This window comes from Oncorhynchus masou, chromosome 9 (assembly GCF_036934945.1).
Source record: "Oncorhynchus masou masou isolate Uvic2021 chromosome 9, UVic_Omas_1.1, whole genome shotgun sequence".
Taxonomy (NCBI): domain Eukaryota; kingdom Metazoa; phylum Chordata; class Actinopteri; order Salmoniformes; family Salmonidae; genus Oncorhynchus; species Oncorhynchus masou.
Window position 1 is genome coordinate 87,755,481 of NC_088220.1, and position 23,950 is coordinate 87,779,430.

At 48.3% G+C, this 23,950-nt stretch overlaps 1 protein-coding gene across 1 annotated transcript in view; it reads right to left on the bottom strand.

Annotated features, from left to right (window-relative positions):
- Positions 1-23,950, bottom strand: part of st14a (ST14 transmembrane serine protease matriptase a) — a 92,585-nt gene that overhangs the window by 46,414 nt on the left and 22,221 nt on the right. Inside the window, exons 2-3 of the mRNA XM_064972759.1 lie at positions 17,601-17,760; positions 9,568-9,698 (exon numbers count right to left, since the gene is read on the bottom strand). Coding sequence (XP_064828831.1) covers positions 9,568-9,698; positions 17,601-17,760 — 291 coding nt within the window. The remainder of the gene's footprint in view (positions 1-9,567; positions 9,699-17,600; positions 17,761-23,950) is intronic.

Below are 23,950 nucleotides of genomic sequence, written 5' to 3' on the forward strand. Positions count from 1 at the left end.
TAGCTATAGGGCTGGGGGGAAAGGTGCGTTAGCTATAGGGATAGGTGTGTTAGCTATAGGGCTGGGGGAAAGGTGCGTTAGCTATAGGGCTGGGGAGGAAAGGTGTGTTAGCTATAGGGAAAGGTGTGTTAGCTATAGGGCTGGGGGGGAAAGGTGTGTTAGCTATAGGGAAAGGTGTGTTAGCTATAGGGCTGGGGGAAAGGTGTGTTAGCAATAGGGAAAGGTGTGTTAGCTACAGGGCTGGGGGAAAGGTGTGTTAGCTATAGGGCTGGGGAGGAAAGGTGTGTTAGCTATAGGGCTGGGGGGAAAGGTGTGTTAGCTATAGGGATAGGTGTGTTAGCTATAGGGAAAGGTGTGTTAGCTATAGGGCTGGGGGAAAGGTGCGTTAGCTATAGGGCTGGGGAGGAAAGGTGCGTTAGCTATAGGGATAGGTGTGTTAGCTATAGGGCTGGGGGGAAAGGTGTGTTAGCTATAGGGCTGGGAGGGAAAGGTGTGTTAGCTATAGGGCTGGGGGAAAGGTGTGTTAGCTATAGGGCTGGGGGAAAGGTGTGTTAGCTATAGGGCTGGGGAAAGGTGTGTTAGCTATAGGGAAAGGTGTGTTAGCTATAGGGCTGGGGAGGAAAGGTGTGTTAGCTATAGGGCTGGGGGGGAAAGGTGTGTTAGCTATAGGGCTGGGGGGGAAAGGTGCGTTAGCTATAGGGATAGGTGTGTTAGCTATAGGGCTGGGGGGGAAAGGTGTGTTAGCTATAGGGCTGGGAGGGAAAGGTGTGTTAGCTATAGGGCTGGGGGGGAAAGGTGTGTTAGCTATAGGGCTGGGGGAAAGGTGTGTTAGCTACAGGGCTGGGGGAAAGGTGTGTTAGCTATAGGGAAAGGTGTGTTAGCTATAGGGCTGGGGAGGAAAGGTGTGTTAGCTATAGGGCTGGGGGGGAAAGGTGTGTTAGCTATAGGGATAGGTGTGTTAGCTATAGGGAAAGGTGTGTTAGCTATAGGGCTGGGGGGGAAAGGTGTGTTAGCTATAGGGCTGGGGAGGAAAGGTGTGTTAGCTATAGGGATAGTTGTGTTAGCTATAGGGCTGGGGGAAAGGTGTGTTAGCTATAGGGCTGGGAGGGAAAGGTGTGTTAGCTATAGGGCTGGGGGGAAAGGTGTGTTAGCTATAGGGCTGGGGGAAAGGTGTGTTAGCTATAGGGCTGGGGGAAAGGTGTGTTAGCTATAGGGAAAGGTGTGTTAGCTATAGGGCTGGGGAGGAAAGGTGTGTTAGCTATAGGGCTGGGGGGAAAGGTGTGTTAGCTATAGGGCTGGGGGGGAAAGGTGCGTTAGCTATAGGGATAGGTGTGTTAGCTATAGGGCTGGGGGGAAAGGTGTGTTAGCTATAGGGCTGGGAGGGAAAGGTGTGTTAGCTATAGGGCTGGGGGAAAGGTGTGTTAGCTATAGGGCTGGGGGAAAGGTGTGTTAGCTACAGGGCTGGGGGAAAGGTGTGTTAGCTATAGGGAAAGGTGTGTTAGCTATAGGGCTGGGGGGAAAGGTGTGTTAGCTATAGGGCTGGGGGGAAAGGTGCGTTAGCTATAGGGATAGGTGTGTTAGCTATAGGGCTGGGGGGAAAGGTGCGTTAGCTATAGGGCTGGGGAGGAAAGGTGTGTTAGCTATAGGGAAAGGTGTGTTAGCTATAGGGCTGGGGGGAAAGGTGTGTTAGCTATAGGGAAAGGTGTGTTAGCTATAGGGCTGGGGGAAAGGTGTGTTAGCAATAGGGAAAGGTGTGTTAGCTACAGGGCTGGGGGAAAGGTGTGTTAGCTACAGGGCTGGGGGAAAGGTGTGTTAGCTACAGGGCTGGGGGAAAGGTGTGTTAGCTACAGGGCTGGGGGAAAGGTGTGTTAGCTACAGGGCTGGGGGAAAGGTGTGTTAGCTATAGGGAAAGGTGTGTTAGCTATAGGGCTGGGGGAAAGGTGTGTTAGCTATAGGGCTGGGGGGAAAGGTGCGTTAGCTATAGGGATAGGTGTGTTAGCTATAGGGCTGGGGGGGAAAGGTGCGTTAGCTATAGGGCTGGGGAGGAAAGGTGTGTTAGCTATAGGGAAAGGTGTGTTAGCTATAGGGCTGGGGGGGAAAGGTGTGTTAGCTATAGGGAAAGGTGTGTTAGCTATAGGGCTGGGGGAAAGGTGTGTTAGCAATAGGGAAAGGTGTGTTAGCTACAGGGCTGGGGGAAAGGTGTGTTAGCTATAGGGCTGGGGAGGAAAGGTGTGTTAGCTATAGGGCTGGGGGGGAAAGGTGTGTTAGCTATAGGGATAGGTGTGTTAGCTATAGGGAAAGGTGTGTTAGCTATAGGGCTGGGGGGAAAGGTGCGTTAGCTATAGGGCTGGGGAGGAAAGGTGCGTTAGCTATAGGGATAGGTGTGTTAGCTATAGGGCTGGGGGGGAAAGGTGTGTTAGCTATAGGGCTGGGAGGGAAAGGTGTGTTAGCTATAGGGCTGGGGGGGAAAGGTGTGTTAGCTATAGGGCTGGGGGAAAGGTGTGTTAGCTATAGGGCTGGGGGAAAGGTGTGTTAGCTATAGGGAAAGGTGTGTTAGCTATAGGGCTGGGGAGGAAAGGTGTGTTAGCTATAGGGCTGGGGGGAAAGGTGTGTTAGCTATAGGGCTGGGGGAAAGGTGCGTTAGCTATAGGGATAGGTGTGTTAGCTATAGGGCTGGGGGAAAGGTGTGTTAGCTATAGGGCTGGGAGGGAAAGGTGTGTTAGCTATAGGGCTGGGGGAAAGGTGTGTTAGCTATAGGGCTGGGGGAAAGGTGTGTTAGCTATAGGGCTGGGGGAAAGGTGTGTTAGCTATAGGGAAAGGTGTGTTAGCTATAGGGCTGGGGAGGAAAGGTGTGTTAGCTATAGGGCTGGGGGAAAGGTGTGTTAGCTATAGGGCTGGGGGAAAGGTGTGTTAGCTATAGGGATAGGTGTGTTAGCTATAGGGCTGGGGAGGAAAGGTGTGTTAGCTATAGGGCTGGGGAGGAAAGGTGTGTTAGCTATAGGGCTGGGGGAAAGGTGTGTTAGCTATAGGGCTGGGGGAAAGGTGTGTTAGCTATAGGGCTGGGGAGGAAAGGTGCGTTAGCTATAGGGCTGGGGGAAAGGTGTGTTAGCTATAGGGCTGGGGGAAAGGTGTGTTAGCTATAGGGAAAGGTGTGTTAGCTATAGGGCTGGGGAGGAAAGGTGTGTTAGCTATAGGGCTGGGGGAAAGGTGTGTTAGCTATAGGGCTGGGGGAAAGGTGTGTTAGCTATAGGGATAGGTGTGTTAGCTATAGGGCTGGGGAGGAAAGGTGTGTTAGCTATAGGGCTGGGGGAAAGGTGTGTTAGCTATAGGGATAGGTGTGTTAGCTATAGGGCTGGGGGGGAAAGGTGCGTTAGCTATAGGGATAGGTGTGTTAGCTATAGGGCTGGGGGGGAAAGGTGTGTTAGCTATAGGGATAGGTGTGTTAGCTATAGGGCTGGGGGAAAGGTGTGTTAGCTATAGGGATAGGTGTGTTAGCTATAGTGCTGGGGGAAAGGTGTGTTAGCTATAGGGATAGGTGTGTTAGCTATAGGGCTGGGGGGGAAAGGTGCGTTAGCTATAGGGAAAGGTGTGTTAGCTATAGGCCTGGGGGAAAGGTGTGTTAGCTATAGGGCTGGGGGAAAGGTGTGTTAGCTATAGGCCTGGGGGAAAGGTGTGTTAGCTATAGGGCTGGGGAGGAAAGGTGCGTTAGCTATAGGGCTGGGGGAAAGGTGTGTTAGCTATAGGGATAGGTGTGTTAGCTATAGGGCTGGGGGAAAGGTGCGTTAGCTATAGGGATAGGTGTGTTAGCTATAGGGCTGGGGGAAAGGTGTGTTAGCTATAGGGATAGGTGTGTTAGCTATAGGGCTGGGGGAAAGGTGCGTTAGCTATAGGGATAGGTGTGTTAGCTATAGGGCTGGGGGAAAGGTGTGTTAGCTATAGGGATAGGTGCGTTAGCTATAGGGCTGGGGGGGAAAGGTGCGTTAGCTATAGGGCTGGGGGAAAGGTGTGTTAGCTATAGGGCTGGGGGAAAGGTGCGTTAGCTATAGGGCTGGGGGGAACGGTGCGTTAGCTATAGGGCTGGGGGGAAAGGTGCGTTAGCTATAGGGCTGGGGGAAAGGTGCGTTAGCTATAGGGATAGGTGTGTTAGCTATAGGGCTGGGGGGGGAAAGGTGCGTTAGCTATAGGGCTGGGAGGGAAAGGTGCGTTAGCTATAGGGCTGGGGGGGGAAGGTGCGTTAGCTATAGGGCTGGGGGAAAGGTGCGTTAGCTATAGGGCTGGGGGGAAAGGTGCGTTAGCTATAGGGCTGGGGGGATAGGTGTGTTAGCTATAGGGCTGGGGGGAAAGGTGCGTTAGCTATAGGGATAGGTGTGTTAGCTATAGGGCTGGGGGAAAGGTGCGTTAGCTATAGGGCTGGGGGGAAAGGTGCGTTAGCTATAGGGATAGGTGTGTTAGCTATAGGGCTGGGAGGGAAAGGTATGTTAGCTATAGGGCTGGGGGAAAGGTGTGTTAGCTATAGGGCTGGGAGGGAAAGGTGCGTTAGCTATAGGGCTGGGGGGAAAGGTGCGTTAGCTATAGGGCTGGGGGAAAGGTGCGTTAGCTATAGGGCTGGGGGGAAAGGTGCGTTAGCTATAGGGATAGGTGTGTTAGCTATAGGGCTGGGGGGGGAAAGGGGGGGGGGAAAGGTGTGTTAGCTATAGGGATAGGTGCGTTAGCTATAGGGCTGGGGGGGAAAGGTGTGTTAGCTATAGGGCTGGGGGAAAGGTGCGTTAGCTATAGGGCTGGGGGAAAGGTGCGTTAGCTATAGGGCTGGGGGAAAGGTGCGTTAGCTATAGGGCTGGGGGAAAGGTGCGTTAGCTATAGGGATAGGTGTGTTAGCTACAGGGCTGGGGGAAAGGTGTGTTAGCTACAGGGCTGGGGGAAAGGTTTGTTAGCTACAGGGCTGGGGGAAAGGTGTGTTAGCTATAGGGAAAGTTGTGTTAGCTATAGGGCTGGGGGAAAGGTGTGTTAGCTATAGGGATAGGTGTGTTAGCTACAGGGCTGGGGGAAAGGTGTGTTAGCTATAGGGAAAGGTGTGTTAGCTATAGGGGGGTGGGGGAAAGGTGTGTTAGCTATAGGGAAAGGTGTGTTAGCTATAGGGCTGGGGGGAAAGGTGTGTTAGCTATAGGGAAAGGTGTGTTAGCTATAGGGCTGGGGGAAAGGTGTGTTAGCAATAGGGCTGGGGGAAAGGTGTGTTAGCTACAGGGCTGGGGGAAAGGTGTGTTAGCTACAGGGCTGGGGGAAAGGTGTGTTAGCTACTATAGGGCTGGGGGAAAGGTGTGTTAGCTAGGGCTGGGGGAAAGGGGCTGGGGGAAAGGTGTGTTAGCTATAGGGCTGGGGGAAAGGTGTGTTAGCTATAGGGCTGGGGGAAAGGTGTGTTAGCTATAGGGAAGGTGTGTTAGCTATAGGGCTGGGGGGAAAGGTGTGTTAGCTATAGGGCTAGGTGGGGGGGAAAGGTGTGTTAGCTATAGGGATAGGTGTGTTAGCTATAGGGCTGGGGGGGAAAGGTGTGTTAGCTATAGGGAAAGGTGTGTTAGCTATAGGGCTGGGGGGGAAGGTGTGTTAGCTATAGGGAAGGTGTGTTAGCTATAGGGCTGGGGGAAAGGTGTGTTAGCTATATAGGTGTGTTAGCTATAGGGCTGGGGGAAAGGTGTGTTAGCTATAGGGATAGGTGTGTTAGCTATAGGGCTGGGGGAAAGGTGTGTTAGGGGAAAGGTGTGTTAGCTATAGGGCTGGGGGAAAGGTGTGTTAGCTATAGGGCTGGGGGAAAGGTGTGTTAGCTATAGGGCTGGGGGAAAGGTGTGTTAGCTATAGGGCTGGGGGAAAGGTGTGTTAGCTATAGGGCTGGGGGAAAGGTGTGTTAGCTATAGGGATAGGTGTGTTAGCTATAGGGCTGGGGGAAAGGTGTGTTAGCTATAGGGATAGGTGTGTTAGCTATAGGGCTGGGGGAAAGGTGTGTTAGCTATAGGGCTGGGGGAAAGGTGTGTTAGCTATAGGGCTGGGGGAAAGGTGTGTTAGCTATAGGGCTGGGGGAAAGGTGTGTTAGCTATAGGGCTGGGGGAAAGGTGTGTTAGCTATAGGGAAAGGTGTGTTAGCTATAGGGAAAGGTGTGTTAGCTATAGGGAAAGGTGTGTTAGCTATAGGGAAAGGTGTGTTAGCTATAGGGATAGGTGTGTTAGCTATAGGGCTGGGGGAAAGGTGTGTTAGCTATAGGGATAGGTGTGTTAGCTATAGGGCTGGGGGGGAAAGGTGTGTTAGCTATAGGGAAAGGTGTGTTAGCTATAGGCCTGGGGGGGGAAAGGGTGTTAGCTATAGGGATAGGTGTGTTAGCTATAGGGCTGGGGGGAAAGGTGTGTTAGCTATAGGGAAAGGTGTGTTAGCTATAGGGCTGGGGGAAAGGTGGGGAAAGGTGTGTTAGCTATAGGGAAAGGTGTGTTAGCTATAGGGAAAGGTGTGTTAGCTATAGGGATAGGTGTGTTAGCTATAGGGCTGGGGGAAAGGTGTGTTAGCTATAGGGATAGGTGTGTTAGCTATAGGGCTGGGGGAAAGGTGTGTTAGCTATAGGGATAGGTGTGTTAGCTATAGGGCTGGGGGGAAAGGTGTGTTAGCTATAGGGATAGGTGTGTTAGCTATAGGGCTGGGGGAAAGGTGTGTTAGCTATAGGGATAGGTGTGTTAGCTATAGGGCTGGGGGGGAAAGGTGAGTTAGCTATAGGGATAGGTGTGTTAGCTATAGGGCTGGGGGAAAGGGGTTAGCTATAGGGATAGGTGTGTTAGCTATAGGGCTATAGGGGTTAGCTATAGGGATAGGTGTGTTAGCTATAGGGCTGGGGGAAAGGTGTGTTAGCTATAGGGATAGGTGTGTTAGCTATAGGGCTGGGGGGAAAGGTGTGTTAGCTATAGGGATAGGTGTGTTAGCTATAGGGCTGGGGGGGAAAGGGGAGGCTATAGGGATAGGTGTGTTAGCTATAGGGAAAGGTGTGTTAGCTATAGGTGGAAAGGTGGGGGAAAGGTGAGTTAGCTATAGGGATAGGTGTGTTAGCTATAGGGCTGGGGGAAAGGTGTGTTAGCTATAGGGATAGGTGTGTTAGCTATATAGGGCTGGGGGAAAGGTGTGTTAGCTATAGGGCTGGGGGAAAGGTGTTAGCTATAGGGATAGGTGTGTTAGCTATAGGGCTGGGGGAAAGGTGGTTAGCTATAGGGTGGGGAAAGGTGTGTTAGCTATAGGGCTGGGGGAAAGGTGTGTTAGCTATAGGGCTGGGGGGGAAAGGTGTGTTTAGGGCTGGGGGGGAAAGGTGTGTTAGCTATAGGGATAGGTGTGTTAGCTATAGGGCTGGGGGAAAGGTGTGTTAGCTATAGGGAAAGGTGTGTTAGCTGGGGGGAAAGGTGTGTTAGCTATAGGCTGGGGGATAGGTGTGTTAGCTATAGGGCTGGGGGGAAAGGTGTGTTAGCTATAGGGATAGGTGTGTTAGCTATAGGGCTGGGGGGAAAGGTGTGTTAGCTATAGGGAAAGGTGTGTTAGCTATAGGGCTGGGGGAAAGGTGTGTTAGCTATAGGGCTGGGGGAAGGTGTGTTAGCTATAGGGCTAGGGGGGGAAAGGTGTGTTAGCTATAGGGATAGGTGTGTTAGCTATAGGGCTGGGGGAAAGGTGTGTTAGCTATAGTGTGGCTGGGGGAAAGGTGTGTTAGCTATAGGGAAGGTGTGTTAGCTATAGGGCTGGGGGAAAGGTGTGTTAGCTATAGGGATAGGGCTATAGGGGGGGAAAGGTGTGTTAGCTATAGGGATAGGTGTGTTAGCTATAGGGCTGGGGGAAAGGTGTGTTAGCTATAGGGATAGGTGTGTTAGCTATAGGGCTGGGGGGGAAAGGTGCGTTAGCTATAGGGATAGGTGTGTTAGCTATAGGGCTGGGGGAAAGGTGTGTGTTAGCTATAGGGCTAGGGGGGGAAAGGTGTGTTAGCTATAGGGATAGGTGTGTTAGCTATAGGGCTGGGGGGGGAAAGGTGTGTTAGCTATAGGGGGCTGTTAGGGGGAAAGGTGTGTTAGCTATAGGGATAGGTGTGTTAGCTATAGGGCTGGGGGGGGGTTAGCTATAAGGTGTGTTAGCTATAGGGAAAGGTGCGTTAGCTATAGGGCTGGGGGAAAGGTGTGTTAGCTATAGGGCTGTGTTAGGGGATAGGTGTGTTAGCTATAGGGCTGGGGAAAGGTGGTGGTTAGCTATAGGGAAAGGTGTGTTAGCTATAGGGCTGGGGGAAAGGTGTGTTAGCTATAGGTGTGTTAGCTATAGGGCTGGGGGAAAGGTGTGTTAGCTATAGGGCTGGGGGAAAGGTGTGTTAGCTATAGGGATAGGTGTGTTAGCTATATAGGGAAAGGTGTGTTAGCTATAGGGCTGGGGGGAAGGTGTGTTAGCTATAGGTGGGCTAGGGGGGGGAAAGGTGTGTTAGCTATAGGGATAGGTGTGTTAGCTATAGGGCTGGGGGGGAAAGGTGTGTTAGCTATAGGGCTGGGGAGGAAAGGTGTGTTAGCTATAGGGCTAGGGGGGAGGAAAGGTGTTGTTAGGGCTACAGGGGGAGGAAAGGTGTGTTAGCTATAGGGCTGGGGGGGAAAGGTGTGTTAGCTATAGGGATAGGTGTGTTAGCTATAGGGCTGGGGGGAAAGGTGTGTTAGCTATAGGGCTGGGGGAAAGGTGTGTTAGCTATAGGTGGGCTAGGGCTGGGGGGGAAAGGTGTGTTAGCTATAGGGCTGGGGGGAAAGTGTGTTGTTAGCTATAGGGCTGGGGAGGAAAGGTGTGTTAGCTATAGGGCTGGGGAGGAAAGGTGTGTTAGCTATAGGGATAGGTGTGTTAGCTATAGGGCTGGGGAGGAAAGGTGTGTTAGCTATAGGGCTGGGAGGGAAAGGTGCGTTAGCTATAGGGCTGGGGGAAAGGTGCGTTAGCTATAGGGCTGGGGGAAAGGTGCGTTAGCTATAGGGCTGGGGGAAAGGTGCGTTAGCTATAGGGCTGGGGGGAAAGGTGCGTTAGCTATAGGGATAGGTGTGTTAGCTATAGGGCTGGGGGAAAGGTGTGTTAGCTATAGGGATAGGTGTGTTAGCTATAGGGCTGGGGGGAAAGGTGCGTTAGCTATAGGGATAGGTGTGTTAGCTATAGGGCTGGGGGGAAAGGTGCGTTAGCTATAGGGATAGGTGTGTTAGCTATAGGGCTGGGGGGAAAGGTCGTTAGCTATAGGGCTGGGAGGGGGGTGTTAGCTATAGGGCTGGGGGGAAAGGTGCGTTAGCTATAGGGCTGGGGGGAACGGTGTGTTAGGTATAGGGATAGGTGTGTTAGCTATAGGGCTGGGGGGAACGGTGTGTTAGCTACAGGGCTGGGGGGGGGTGTTAGCTACAGGGCTGGGTGGCTACAGGGCTGGGGGGGAAGGCACCAGCACTGGAGGTGCCCATCCCTGTTCTAAATAATATGCAGTAGTATCAGTACACAGATTGCCGGTGTAGAAAGTAGCAGGCAAGACCGATTTCGGACACGGCCAAGGTTCTCTCTGACCTGTTTAACGACCTGTTCGGCCAGCGCTCTGTACTCAGTGCTGTTGGAGTTTTCATAGGTATCCTCAAACACCTGGTTGGTGATCTTCATCGACCCGCTGTACATCTTCTTGATACGCGTGTCCTTACGATCTACAGGGAGTAATCAAGAGAGACAGAGAAACAGTCATTAAGTAGCTGTTCCTAATGGTTTCAAAACTATTTATATAAAAAATGACAAGTGGTTCTGTGGATGGAGTAGAGCAAGACCCTGTGGCCTGATCAGGACAAACTCTGAGCCCTAGGAAAGGGCTTTATCTGGCAGAGCAGAAAGGATGTAGGGAGGGATAGTTGAAGAAATGGTTAGGGAGTGGAAGAAAGCGGTAGAGAGGGGTAGAGAGCGAGAAGAAAGGGGTAGAGAGGGGTAGAGAAGGTTAGAGAGGGGTAGAGAGCGGGAAGGAAGGGGTAGAGAGCGGGAAGAGAGGGGTAGAGAGGGGTAGAGAGCGGGAAGGAAGGGGTAGAGAGGGGTAGAGAGGGGTAGAGAGGGGTAGAGAGGGGTAGAGAGGGGTAGAGAGCGGGAAGGAAGGGGTAGAGAGCGGGAAGAGAGGGGTAGAGAGGGGTAGAGAAGGGTAGAGAGGGGTAGAGAGCGGGAAGAAAGGGGTAGAGAGGGGTAGAGAAGGGTAGAGAGGGGTAGAGAGCGGGAAGGAAGGGGTAGAGAGGGGTAGAGAGGGGTAGAGAGGGGTAGAGAGCGGGAAGGAAGGGGTAGAGAGGGGTAGAGAGGGGTAGAGAGGGGTAGAGAGGGGTAGAGAGCGGGAAGGAAGGGGTAGAGAGCGGGAAGAGAGGGGTAGAGAGGGGTAGAGAGCGGGAAGGAAGGGGTAGAGAGGGGTAGAGAGGGGTAGAGAGGGGTAGAGAGGGGTAGAGAGCGGGAAGGAAGGGGTAGAGAGCGGGAAGAGAGGGGTAGAGAGGGGTAGAGAAGGGTAGAGAGGGGTAGAGAGCGGGAAGGAAGGGGTAGAGAGGGGTAGAGAGGGGTAGAGAGCGGGAAGGAAGGGGTAGAGAGGGGTAGAGAGGGGTAGAGAAGGGTAGAGAGGGGTAGAGAGGGGTAGAGAAGGGTAGAGAGGGGTAGAGAGCGGGAAGAAAGGGGTAGAGAGGGGTAGAGAGGGGTAGAGAAGGGTAGAGAGGGGTAGAGAAGGGTAGAGAGGGGTAGAGAGCGGGAAGAAAGGGGTAGAGAGGGGTAGAGAGCGAGAAGAAAGGGGTAGAGGTGTTTTTCAATGCAAAAAAATAAAAAAACTGAAAAACAAACATCTTAGATGTAAAATTATATTAGCTGAATTCTGACTATTTTGAGGAGCTGGCTCCGTCACGAAATGGACAAATAGTACTATTGACGCGGTTTTCTCATTTTTCAAGGGATGTTATTTTAAGGGAGTATGCGAGCGCATTCGTTCGGCTAGGCGCCAGTCGAACTGGTGCATGCTGACGCCTTAAGGCTACTCCCAGTGGAAGAGAAGAAGAGAGGGGGCAGGGCTACTCCCAGTGGAAGAAAAGAAGAGGGGGCAGGGCTACTCCCAGTGGAAGAGAAGAAGAGGGGGCAGGGCTACTCCCAGTGGAAGAGAAGAAGAGGGGGCAGGGCTACTCCCAGTGGAAGAGAAGAAGAGGGGGCAGGGCTACTCCCAGTGGAAGAGAAGAAGAGGGGGCAGGGCAACTCATAGTGAAAGAAATTCACTAAATTCCAAGATGGCGTAGCAGTGTCGACGTGTTTTGCCCATCCTCTCGTGTACTTTGGTATGTTTTTGTTGTATTTTTTGTATATATTTCAATTTTATTTTCAATCTCTTCTCCATTTTAGTTAAATTATACCTTCCGGTAACCTGCCTCACCCAATGTGATACGGAACCGCTATTATTTTTTATTTCTAGACCTTATAGCCAGAACCACCTTGCCATCAGAAGCTAACCAGCGAATTAGCTACAAGCTATTTAGTCATTGTTAGCCACTGCTAGCGGCCTTTAACTTCTGCACAGATACCAGCCCTTTAGTGTGTTTTTTAGCCTGGATAATACTCGCCAGTAACGGACTGTCTCTCCACTACAACGCCGGATTCCTGCTGTAATCCCTGGACCATTACTCCTGATCTTCACAGCTAGCTAGCACCCACTGAGTTACCCAGTACCGAAGCTATCCCTGAGGCCCACCTCCCGGCCTACTCAGTTGTTCACCCGGACTCCACCCAAACACGGCTAGAATACACCGGATCACTGCTGCTACCGAGTGGCTATAGTGGCTAACGCCCCTGCCCCGAAGCTAGCACCAGTTAGCCGTGAGCTAGGCATATCTCCCGGCTAGAAAACTAAATTACTACAACACCTCTTTCGCCATCTGGCTTGGATCCTTAGTCGACACGGTGCCCCGCCGCACCACCACGACTGGTCTGCCGATGAATACTCCCATCCACTGTGCCTTCAACCGGCCTCCGTCGGAGCAGACGCTTCTACTAGCCCCAGGCTACTAACTTCAAACGCTGTGTTGCCCGCGTGCTAGCATAGTAGCGACGGCTTCCCTGTTCCATCTATTGCTTCCCTGTTCCATCTATTGCTGCCCCCTGGACCCTATGATCACTTGGCTCCATAGCCGATGCATTCTGGACTGTCCATTAATCACGGTACTCCATTCTGTTTATTTTTTTGTTTATCTGTCGGCCCCAGCCGCGAACTCAGGCCCTGTGTGTAGTTAACCGACCCTCTGGCCCATTCATCGCCATTTTAGCTGTTGTTGTCTAAGCTAGCTCTCCAAAATCAACACCTGTGATTACTTTATGCCTCGCTGTATGTCTCTCGAATATGTCAATATGCTTTGTATACTGTTGTTTAGGTTAGTTATCATTGTTTTAGTTTACAACGGAGCCCCTAGTTTCACTCATTATACCTCTGAATCCTCTGTCACCCATTTAATATTTTCTTTTTACCTTTATTTAACTCGGCAAGTCAGTTAAGAACAAATTCTTATTTTCAATGACGGCCTAAGAACAGTGGGTTAACTGCCTGTTCAGGAGCAGAATGACAGATTTGTACCTTGTCAGCTCGGGGTTTGACCTTGCAACCTACTAGTCCAACGCTCTAACCACTAGGCTACCCTGCTGCCCCATTATAACCAGCTTATCCAGAGCTACAACGTCTCCATTCACTCAGTGCCTGGGCTTACCTCCGCTGTACCGCACTCCACCATACCCCTGTCTGCACATTATGCCCTGAATCTATTCTACTACGCCCAGAAATCTGCTTCTTTTATTCTTTGTCCCCAAGGAGAACAGTTTTGATAGCCTTTAGCCGTACCCTCATCCTACTCCTCCTCTGTTCCTCGGGTGATGTGGAGGTAAACCCAGGCCCTGCGTGTCCCCAGGCATTTGTTGACATCTGTGATCAAAAAAGCCTTGGTTTCATCCATGTCAACATCAGAAGCCTCCTCCCTAAGTTTGTTTTACTCACTGCTTTAGCACACTCCGCCAACCCTGATGTCCTAGCCGTGTCTGAATCCTGGTTTAGGAAGGCCACCAACAATTCTGAGATTTCCGTACCCAACTACAACATTTTCCGTCAAGATAGAACTGCCAAAGGGGGAGGAGTTGCAATCTACTGCAGAGATCTGTCATATTTTCCAGGTCTATACCCAAACAGTTTGAACTTCTAATTAAAACATTTTAACTCTTCAGAAATAAGTCTCTCACTGTTGCCGTCTGCTATCGACCCCCCTCCCAGCTGTGCCCTGGGCACCCTCAGACATTATCCTGACCAACTTGCCCTCCAAATACACCTCCGCTGTTTTCAATCAGGATCTCAGCGATCACTGCCTCATTGCCTGTATCCGCTACGGGTCCGAAGTCGAACGCTCCTAAAAACACTTCTGCGAGCAGGCCTTTCTAATTGACCTGGCCTGGGTATCCTGGAAGGATATTGACCTCATCCCGTCAGTCGAGGATGCCTGGTCGTTCTTTAAAAGTAATTTCCTCACCATCTTAAATAAGCATGCCCTGTTCAAAAAAAATGCAGAACTAAGAACAGATATAGCCCTTGGTTCACACCAGACCTGACTGCCCTTGACCAGTACTAAAACATCCTGTGGCGGACTGCAATAGAATCAAATAGTCCCCGCGATATGCAACTGTTCAGGGAAGTCAGGAACCAATACAAGCAGTCAGTTAGGAAAGCAAAGGCCAGCTTTTTCAAACAGAAATTCACAGTCTGTAGCTCTAACTGCAAAGTTTTGGGACACTAAAGTCTATGGAGAACAAGAGCACCTCCTCCCAGCAGCCCACTGCACTGAGGCTAGGTAACACGGTAACCACTGATAAATCCACTATAATTGAGAATTTCAATAAGCATTTTTCTACGGCTGGCCATGCTTTCCACCTGGCTACCCCTACCTCGGTCAACAGCACTGCACCCCCCACAGCAACTCGCCCAAGCCTTCCCCATTTCTCCTTCACCCAAATCCAGTCAGCTGATGTTCTGAAAGAGCTGCAAAACCTGGACCGTACAAATCAGCTGGGCCAGACAATCTGGACCCTCTCTTTCTAAAATTCTAAAATTATCTGCCGCCATTGTTGCAACCCCTATTACCGGCCTGTTCAACCTCTTTCGTATCGTCTGAGATCCCTAAAGATTGGAAAGCTGCCGCAGTCATCCCCCTCTTCAAAGGGGGAGACCCTTGGACCCAAACTGTTACAGACCTGTATCCATCCTGCCCTGCCTATCTAAGGTCTTCAAAAGCCAACTTAATAAACAGATCACTGACCATTTCGAATCCCACTGTACCTTCTCCGCTGTGCAATCCGGTTTCCGAGCTGGTCACGGGTGCACCTCAGCCACGCTCAAGGTTCTAAACGACATCATAACCGCCATCGATAAAAGACATTACTGTGCAGTCGTCTTCATCGACCTGGCCAAGGCTTTTGACACTGTCAATCACCACATTCTTATCGGCAGACTCAATAGCTTTGGTTTCTCTAATGACTGCCTCGCCTGGTTCACCAACTACTTTGCACACAGAGTTCGGTGTGTCAAATTGCAGGGAATGTTGTCCGGACCTCTGGCAGTCTCTATGCGGGGCACCACAGGGTTCATTTCTCGGGCCGACTCTTTTCTCTGTATATATCAATGATGTCGCTCTTGCTGCAGAAGAGAAGGAGAGAAGAGAGGGGGCAGGGCTACTCCCAGTGGAAGAGAATAAGAGAGGGGGCAGGGCTACTCCCAGTGGAAGAGAAGGAGAGAAGAAGAGGGGGCAGGGCTACTCCCAGTGGAAGAGAAGGAGAGAAGAAGAGAGGGGGCAGGGCTACTCTCAGTGGAAGAGAAGGAGAGAAGAAGAGAGGGCAGGGCTACTCCCAGTGGAAGAGAATAAGAGGGGGCAGGGCTACTCCCAGTGGAAGAGAAGGAGAGAAGAGGGGGCAGGGCTACTCCCAGTGGAAGAGAAGAAGAGGGGGCAGGGCTACTCCCAGTGGAAGAGAAGGAGAGGAGAAGAGGGGGCAGAGCTACTCCCAGTGGAAGAGAAGGAGAGAAGAAGAGGGGGCAGAGCTACTCCCAGTGGAAGAGAAGGAGAGAAGAGGGGGCAGGGCTACTCCCAGTGGAAGAGAAGAAGAGGGGGCAGGGCTACTCCCAGTGGAAGAGAAGGAGAGGAGAAGAGGGGGCAGAGCTACTCCCAGTGGAAGAGAAGGAGAGAAGAAGAGGGGGCAGAGCTACTCCCAGTGGAAGAGAAGGAGAGAAGAAGAGGGGGCAGGGCTACTCCCAGTGGAAGAGAAGGAGAGAAGAAGAGGGGGCAGGGCTACTCCCAGTGGAAGAGAAGGAGAGAAGAAGAGGGGGCAGGGCTACTCCCAGTGGAAGAGAAGGAGAGAAGAAGAGGGGGCAGGGCTACTCCCAGTGGAAGAGAAGGAGAGAAGAAGAGGGGGCAGAGCTACTCCCGGTGGAAGAGAAGGAGAGAAGAAGAGGGGGCAGAGCTACTCCCAGTGGAAGAGAAGGAGAGGAGAAGAGGGGGCAGAGCTACTCCCAGTGGAAGAGAAGGAGAGAAGAAGAGGGGGCAGGGCTACTCCCAGTGGAAGAGAAGGAGAGAAGAAGAGGGGGCAGGGCTACTCCCAGTGGAAGAGAAGGAGAGAAGAAGAGGGGGCAGAGCTACTCCCAGTGGAAGAGAAGGAGAGAAGAAGAGGGGGCAGGGCTACTCCCAGTGGAAGAGAAGGAGAGAAGAAGAGGGGGCAGGGCTACTCCCAGTGGAAGAGAAGGAGAGAAGAAGAGGGGGCAGGGCTACTCCCAGTGGAAGAGAAGGAGAGAAGAAGAGGGGCAGAGCTACTCCCGGTGGAAGAGAAGGAGAGAAGAAGAGGGGGCAGAGCTACTCCCAGTGGAAGAGAAGGAGAGAAGAAGAGGGGGCAGAGCTACTCCCAGTGGAAGAGAAGGAGAGAAGAAGAGGGGGCAGAGCTACTCCCAGTGGAAGAGAAGGAGAGAAGAAGAGGGGGCAGAGCTACTCCCAGTGGAAGAGAAGAAGAGAAGAAGAGGGGGCAGGGCTACTCCCAGTGGAAGAGAAGGAGAGAAGAAGAGGGGGCAGAGCTACTCCCAGTGGAAGAGAAGGAGAGAAGAAGAGGGGGCAGAGCTACACCCAGTGGAAGAGAAGGAGAGAAGAAGAGGGGGCAGGGCTACTCCCAGTGGAAGAGAAGGAGAGAAGAAGAGGGGGCAGAGCTACTCCCGGTGGAAGAGAAGGAGAGAAGAAGAGGGGGCAGAGCTACTCCCAGTGGAAGAGAAGGAGAGAAGAAGAGGGGGCAGAGCTACTCCCGGTGGAAGAGAAGGAGAGAAGAAGAGGGGGCAGAGCTACTCCCGGTGGAAGAGAAGGAGAGAAGAAGAGGGGGCAGAGCTACTCCCAGTGGAAGAGAAGGAGAGAAGAAGAGGGGGCAGAGCTACTCCCAGTGGAAGAGAAGGAGAGAAGAAGAGGGGGCAGAGCTACTCCCAGTGGAAGAGAAGGAGAGAAGAAGAGGGGGCAGACCTACTCCCAGTGGAAGAGAAGAAGAGGGGGCAGGGCTACTCCCAGTGGAAGAGAAGAAGAGAAGAAGAGGGGGCAGGGCTACTCCCAGTGGAAGAGAAGGAGAGAAGAAGAGGGGGCAGGGCTACTCCCAGTGGAAGAGAAGGAGAGAAGAAGAGGGGGCAGAGCTATACCCAGTGGAAGAGAAGGAGAGAAGAAGAGGGGGCAGGGCTACTCCCAGTGGAAGAGAAGGAGAGAAGAAGAGGGGCAGGGCTACTCCCAGTGGAAGAGAAGAAGAGGGGGCAGGGCTACTCCCAGTGGAAGAGAAGAAGAGAAGAAGAGGGGCAGGGCTACTCCCAGTGGAAGAGAAGAAGAGGGGGCAGGGCTACTCCCAGTGAAGAGAAGGAGAGAAGAAGAGGGGGCAGAGCTACTCCCAGTGGAAGAGAAGGAGAGAAGAAGAGGGGCAGGGCTATTCCCAGTGGAAGAGAAGAAGAGGGGGCAGGGCTACTCCCAGTGAAGAGAAGGAGAGAAGAAGAGGGGGCAGGGCTACTCCCAGTGGAAGAGAAGGAGAGAAGAAGAGGGGGCAGAGCTACTCCCAGTGGAAGAGAAGGAGAGAAGAAGAGGGGGCAGGGCTACTCCCAGTGGAAGAGAAGGAGAGAAGAAGAGGGGCAGGGCTACTCCCAGTGGAAGAGAAGAAGAGGGGGCAGGGCTACTCACAGTGGAAGAGAAGGAGAGAAGAAGAGGGGCAGGGCTACTCCCAGTGGAAGAGAAGAAGAGGGGGCAGGGCTACTCCCAGTGAAGAGAAGGAGAGAAGAAGAGGGGGCAGGGCTACTCCCAGTGGAAGAGAAGGAGAGAAGAAGAGGGGGCAGAGCTACTCCCAGTGGAAGAGAAGAAGAGAAGAAGAGGGGCAGGGCTACTCCCAGTGGAAGAGAAGAAGAGGGGGCAGGGCTACTCCCAGTGGAAGAGAAGAAGAGGGGGCAGGGCTACTCCCAGTGGAAGAGAAGAGAAGAAGAGAGGGGGCAGGGCTACACCCAGTGAAGAGAAGAGAGGGGCAGGGCTACTCACAGTGGAAGTGCCAGACCAGTAGGCCAGTCATAAGGGCGATGACAGCAGCGAAGATAACGATGCTGATCACAGCCCCGACTCTCCCTGGTCCTTTCTTCTTCTCTAACTTCTTACTGTCAGCTGCTGGGAGGAACGTCACATCCTGGTCCCAGTCCCTGTCCTGAGAGAGAGGGGTCGGACGTAAGACACTGTCACACCGACAAGATGCCATGTAGATATTAGGAATACACAACCGTCTTTAATCTGAGACCTGGAAACCAATCTTATACATTTGACAGCCTTGAGCTGTATACATAAAAATAAAAAAGACCTATTGCACATTGCTTTTGAATGTGATGAGGTGAGGCTCTGTACCGACACGCTGGCGAGGCTCTACGCCAACACATGGTCGATACCTCCTCTCAGACTTCCTCTTGCTTTTTAGGAGAAACTAAGTGCCTGAGTTAGATCAACATGTAAGGTACATGTGACGAGGCCAGTCATGTGACCTGTGACGAGGCCAGTCATGTGACCTGTGACGAGGCCAGTCATGTGACCTGTGACGAGGCCGGTAGGCGTGTTTCAGAAATGTGACCACTGTGTTGCGACATATAACTGGCTGACTGACACACTGTTGGGAAAATGATGATTAAATGACTGAACAAATCATTTTAAATGGAACTGTAACTAAGTTCGCTGCTCTGGCCCCCCAATGGTGGAACAAACTCCCTCACGACGCCAGGACAGCAGAGTCAATCACCACCTTCCGGAGACACCTGAAACCCCACCTCTTCAAGGAATACCTAGGATAGGATAAAGTAATCCTTCTCACCCCCCCCCTTAAATGATTTAGATGCACTATTGTAAGTGGCTGTTCCACTGGATGTCAGAAGGTGAATTCACCAATTTGTAAGTCGCTCTGGATAAGAGCGTCTGCTAAATGACTTAAATGTAATGTAAATGTAAGTAAACTTATTATATCTGATTAACAGGAGTTTATGAGAAGGGATTGTGTGACACGGACAACGAGTAATTAAAGTTAATGAGCAACATTCCAACCAGGCAGAAACGAATGGGTTGTGGATCAAGTAAACAGATAAGGTAGTTAACCTATGGTTGAACCTATGGAACTGAGCTCTGGGGTGTTTTAGATAAGGCAGTGAGTGCATTCCTAGGTTCTGTTAATTAGAATTAGCTAAGTGGTGATCGATAATGTTGGGGGGGTCAAAAGTTAATTCAGTTGTGTTGTGTGACGAGAGGAGAGGATTCTGTTAAGCAATGAAATTACGTCATGTTATTATATATAAACTGTTGCTCGTGGTAAAGTGGCAACGCGCTCCGAGAATAAATTCTGTTACCTATTATTGAAATGGCTGGTCTACGTATATTTTATGCAAACAAGAATCTTACAAATTTTCAATAAAATAGAGTAAGGGTTTTCAATTAATGAAAACACATTGGCATATTTAAATTACAGTAACAATTGGTCCTTCGAGCCGGATTCCACAATGATAGGTCCTTGAATATTCTGAACAAATACACTAGGTTTCTACTTTGTGTTTTAACCAAAATCGATAGGAAGGAAGGAAACGGGTCTGAAATGGTGCACTACCATAAATAAAATAGGACTTAAAAATGCTTCGGCAAAACCAGGATTTATTAAGGGTGGGATATAGTAAGTTTTGTGAGATAGGACGGTCGTTCTTTACAAATAGGATAGCCATGAATTCAAAAGACATACCTAAATAAAATTAACCTGAGTAGTCTATCTGTATATGGGAAGTAGTCTGACTATCAAGAAGTAGCAGATAGATATATTAAAACAGGTGAGGATAAATTAGGCTTGGTGAGAAGGCAGGGTAATTCTAGGCGAACAGAATAATTGAACCTATTCAATACTGAAAAAAAGTAATATCCAAGGTGGTGGAGAGGGAAAGCGAGTCTAGAGAAGTGAGATATTAATGTTGAAAGTCCCAAGGAACAATAGTTTATAATGAGTTTATAATTGTATAGGGGTGAAATTTAATGTCCGATCAAAAGTCATCTATAGACAAAGTTTCCAGAAAGGAGAAATAAATACATACATACATACATACATACATGCATACATACATACATGCATACATACTGATTATCATTAAAGAGACACACAGACAGAAAAGCAACTAAAGTAACTGAGTAACAGTAAATAGCAGATTCATAGAAATACACTCACATAGAAGGTAAAAAAATAGAAAGGCATAGATAAGTGATTAAATACCATAGCTACTAGTAAATGGTAAGGATTTAACGAACATGGATAGTACATCTTCAAAGGAGGTCCCGAGGTCCCGGTTAACGGGAGATGAGAAATAATGCAGGGAAGAGAGAAACACCTATTTTGGCCCGACATGGAGGAGTACGTTTAAAGAATGAACGATGATTCACTCACGTGTGAGCCATAATAACTTATCAAGAGTCACGATAGTAACTATTCCTAATTTCTGATAGAGGAGAGTGAGATTAATGAGAATCCTCACTGAGGAAAACTTTGGGCTTTTAAATTAGAGCTATTTTCTGTTGTACTGATGCCGGAGTTACAAATACAGACAATTGTAAAATGGGTCTACTTGCGGAGAATCTCAGTCAGTTCCATAGCGTTGGTGGTATAGTGGTGAGCGTAGCAGTCTTACAAACTTCAGTCCAGGGTTCAGTTCCCAGCCGAGGCGTTAGCTAAATAAATCTGAGTTTTTGGTTGTAATTAAACTAATTGTATTGCAGAGAAAGTTATAGTTACTAGTATTGGTATAAGATATAAACTGAACATTTTAAAATTGTTTGTTTGGTTCAAATTGAAAGACTAATTCATTCAACTTAAAATAAAGACGGAGCGAATTTTGATGCAAGACGATGTCAGTTCACTAAATGACCTGTTTGAATAAATGGGAATAGAGTCGTAATTAAAATGCTAAATCAAAGTCGAGACAGTTACTTAAATCAAACGAATTCTCAATAATAACGAAGAGACAATTACGATAGATTTTTGCACATCAAAATGTTCTTGTAAATTTAGCGAATTGAGAGATGTTGAGTGTTGTTGTAAATTCTAATTCAAGATTCAACAGATGTGATAAATTAGGTTTGGTTTATCGAACCCGTACTACTGTTGTTGCAGACAGCCAACAATTATTTACAATTCATGAAAAGTCGTTGCGGCTCGGCTCTAGGTTGAGCACTTGTTGATGACATCACTTGCAAAGGCACTTTTGTCGCCACGGAAATGATGTTGTGACTGGGGGTAACGGAGAAAATTGTTTGTGTCATTTTGAAGGAAAAAGCGTGCAATATTGTTTTGAGTCACTCTTCAGAAGTTGATAAAAATGTCCAAATACATTTTTAAAAGTAGTTGTAAGTCACCAGGGTAGTCAGGAAAGATGCTAAAAACTAGCAGCAGATTCGCTAGGTGGGCATCCTTGATTTGTGGCGTTTATTTGGACGGTATTTGGCCATGAGAAAGGAATGTCTGAATCGTAAAACATAGGGATTCTGATGGTTATTGATTCCTGGTTTGATTGTTTATGTAACACCAGTGAATTTGAGCACTGTTTCCATTATGTGGAACAATGTTAGGGTATTAATGTTGAAAAGCAACCTCTATAGTAAAAAACAATTGCATATGTTTTGGGAAATTAGCTAGGTTGAATTTGGTTGAGCTTTTCCCCTGATACATAGACATCTGTAACAGGGGCAAGTTGTTTCTTGAGGAAAATGCAGACTGTGTTTTGTTTTATTGAGATGTAAACATGAGTCATCTGTAACAGGGGCAAGTTGTTTCTTGAGGAAAATGCAGACTTTTGTTTTATTGAGACGTAAACATGAGTCTCTGAGTTATATTGTCATCTGAAAGCATTGGAGTTTTTGTATAGTTTGTTTACTGTTTATTGTTTATTTTAGGAGTTGATTTAACTTAATTAAACATTGTATTCTGGTGTGTTCAAGTAGGATTCATTCTTCCAGGATGGATGGAAGTTATATAAAATATGTAAATTGAAGGAGCCATGGGAGATTACGTTTACATTTTTATTAAATATCTGGGATTAAATGACTGATTTCTTACACTGAGAAATGTAAGACATTTGAGACAGAGGAAAAAAGTAATACATTGGATAATGATGTTATCAGGTTAATTGTATCTAAGGGTAGCATGTTCATTTAAGTAAACATATACATTGTCGTTGTTTAAAGTTTACGGTTAATGATTTGAGGTAAAGGGGAATTATCATTAGGTTTAGTTTATAGTTCACGTTTGAGTTTCTGAATCGATGTAGCATAGTGAATGCTAGTTGTGTTGTTCTGGGAAAATGGATGTTTCCTGATAATCTTGGGGAGATTGAGGCCATAAACGACCAAATTGAAAAAGGCCTGGGTTTGCAAATATATACACATAAAACATTTGTTAGGACTATTTGTTTTAGTGCAAAGGTATTTTAAAGAGGCACGCTCACATATGGAACTCTATGAGATTTTATTTGATGAGTTTTAAATTACACAAGTTATTTTTTTTTTAAAGTTTATTTTAAGTTCTTTTAATATGTCTCATGTGGAACATGACTATAAAAGGGTGGTATGACCTATGACCTTATCATATCTCTTGGGGTCTGATCAGCCTCAGGGGAGAGCCATTTGTATAATGAATTTGTGGTCATTTGGGTTACTAGTTTTAAGGTAAATTAATTATAAATGGAGTTTTAGTTTGGGGTTAGAATTAGTGCTTGATGAGAAAGTGGTTCAGGATTCTGTTTTACAATATTAGCTGTGAAAAAACCCCTATTTATCATTGAGAATAAATAGGGGAAATAAGACACATTGAGGTTTGGATAGGAGATATATTAAGCCAATAGGGCAGGAGATTACATAGAAAAATAAGTTTCAGTTCTTAGGGGTGACAAATTACTGTAGATAAGGTATTCCACACTATGCAACATATATTAGATTACTGATGAAAATGATTTTAAGGTTACTTCATGTTATTGTCAGATAAGATACTGAGGATCCTTGAAGGAAAGAGCTTGTTAGTGTAGGAAGGATTTGATATGTTTAGCAGTTGTTTTGGCTTTGTTTGACTATTAGGAGGTTTTTTAATTTAAATGGTATTACATTTAACAGGGATATATGACAGCTGTGGTGATTTAGGATTATTGTTAGGATCGATATAGATTGATTAAGGAAATGTAAGGGCTTTGCAAATTGCCACTCACACACGCTTTTTCTAAAATCAATGATTTTAGATAAGGTCAAACTTTGAGACGCTTAGTTGAGAGATAGGAGAGAAAAGGGTTACTGTTTAAATCGATAAATATATATTTAAGAAAATATATAAGTAGCACAGATACTAGCACAGATACTTCTTAAAGTAGATAAGACACTTGACAGAGAATTGGTACAGGATTGAAATCCTTTAACAGAGGCAAGGGGAGACTGTTTACTGTTTGATTCAGCATAGTACTTCTGGGAAATATGTGGGGAAAATCAGGACCTGCAATGTGACAGATAATGTTACTTCTGATGCGACAAATGAGTGATTTGACTGGTTGAGATCTGGGGATTTCAGTTAGATAAGGAGGCCCAGGGTTCACATCTGGTGGTTGTGTGGGGGAAGGACGTTATGGCCGAGTATTACTGGCTAATTGAACAGAGGTATGTGTACTGGTACTTTTGAGAATGCCTTTCACACTCATTCAACACCATGACATGATGTTGACTAAACGGGAGAAAAGGAGTACTCCGACTGGGTCTTTTGATGATAGGGTTTGTATTAATAACATTGTGGTTCCAAGGGTGGCAGATGAGATCAAAGCTACAAATTATATCCTGGCAGGATTAGAGTCAAGTATTTTTTTGGTGGTCCACTCTCAATGAGAATGTGGATTGGATCAATTATATCTATTAAAAATCCACAGCGCTTCACCAATTATATCAGAGATGTAATGAATGGCTTGGCAGAATAGAATAGTCTTGGATATGTTTGCTGGCTGAAAAGGGTGGGAGTGTTGTGGAATGATCAGAATTTGTTGGTAACATGTTGTTTTATATTCATCATATGTTTGTAAGTTACTTCTCATCAAGAATGTTATTTTTGTATAATACTGTGGCAGGGTTGCAGTATCTGTTCTAAGTTGCTTGGGCCGCAGAGAGGGGAGAGGTCAAGGGATCATCAAGCGTGTATCTCTTGGCTCCACAATGTCTGTGTGCCAGTCAGTGTGTCTCTGTGATCTTGTCAAGAAAGGATGGATTTGATATATGCCTGTTGATATGGAGGATTGGTTTATGGTTCTGAGTTTGAGAAAGGAGACAAAGCTGAACAATGAATTATGCCGATGCTGTCTTATCCT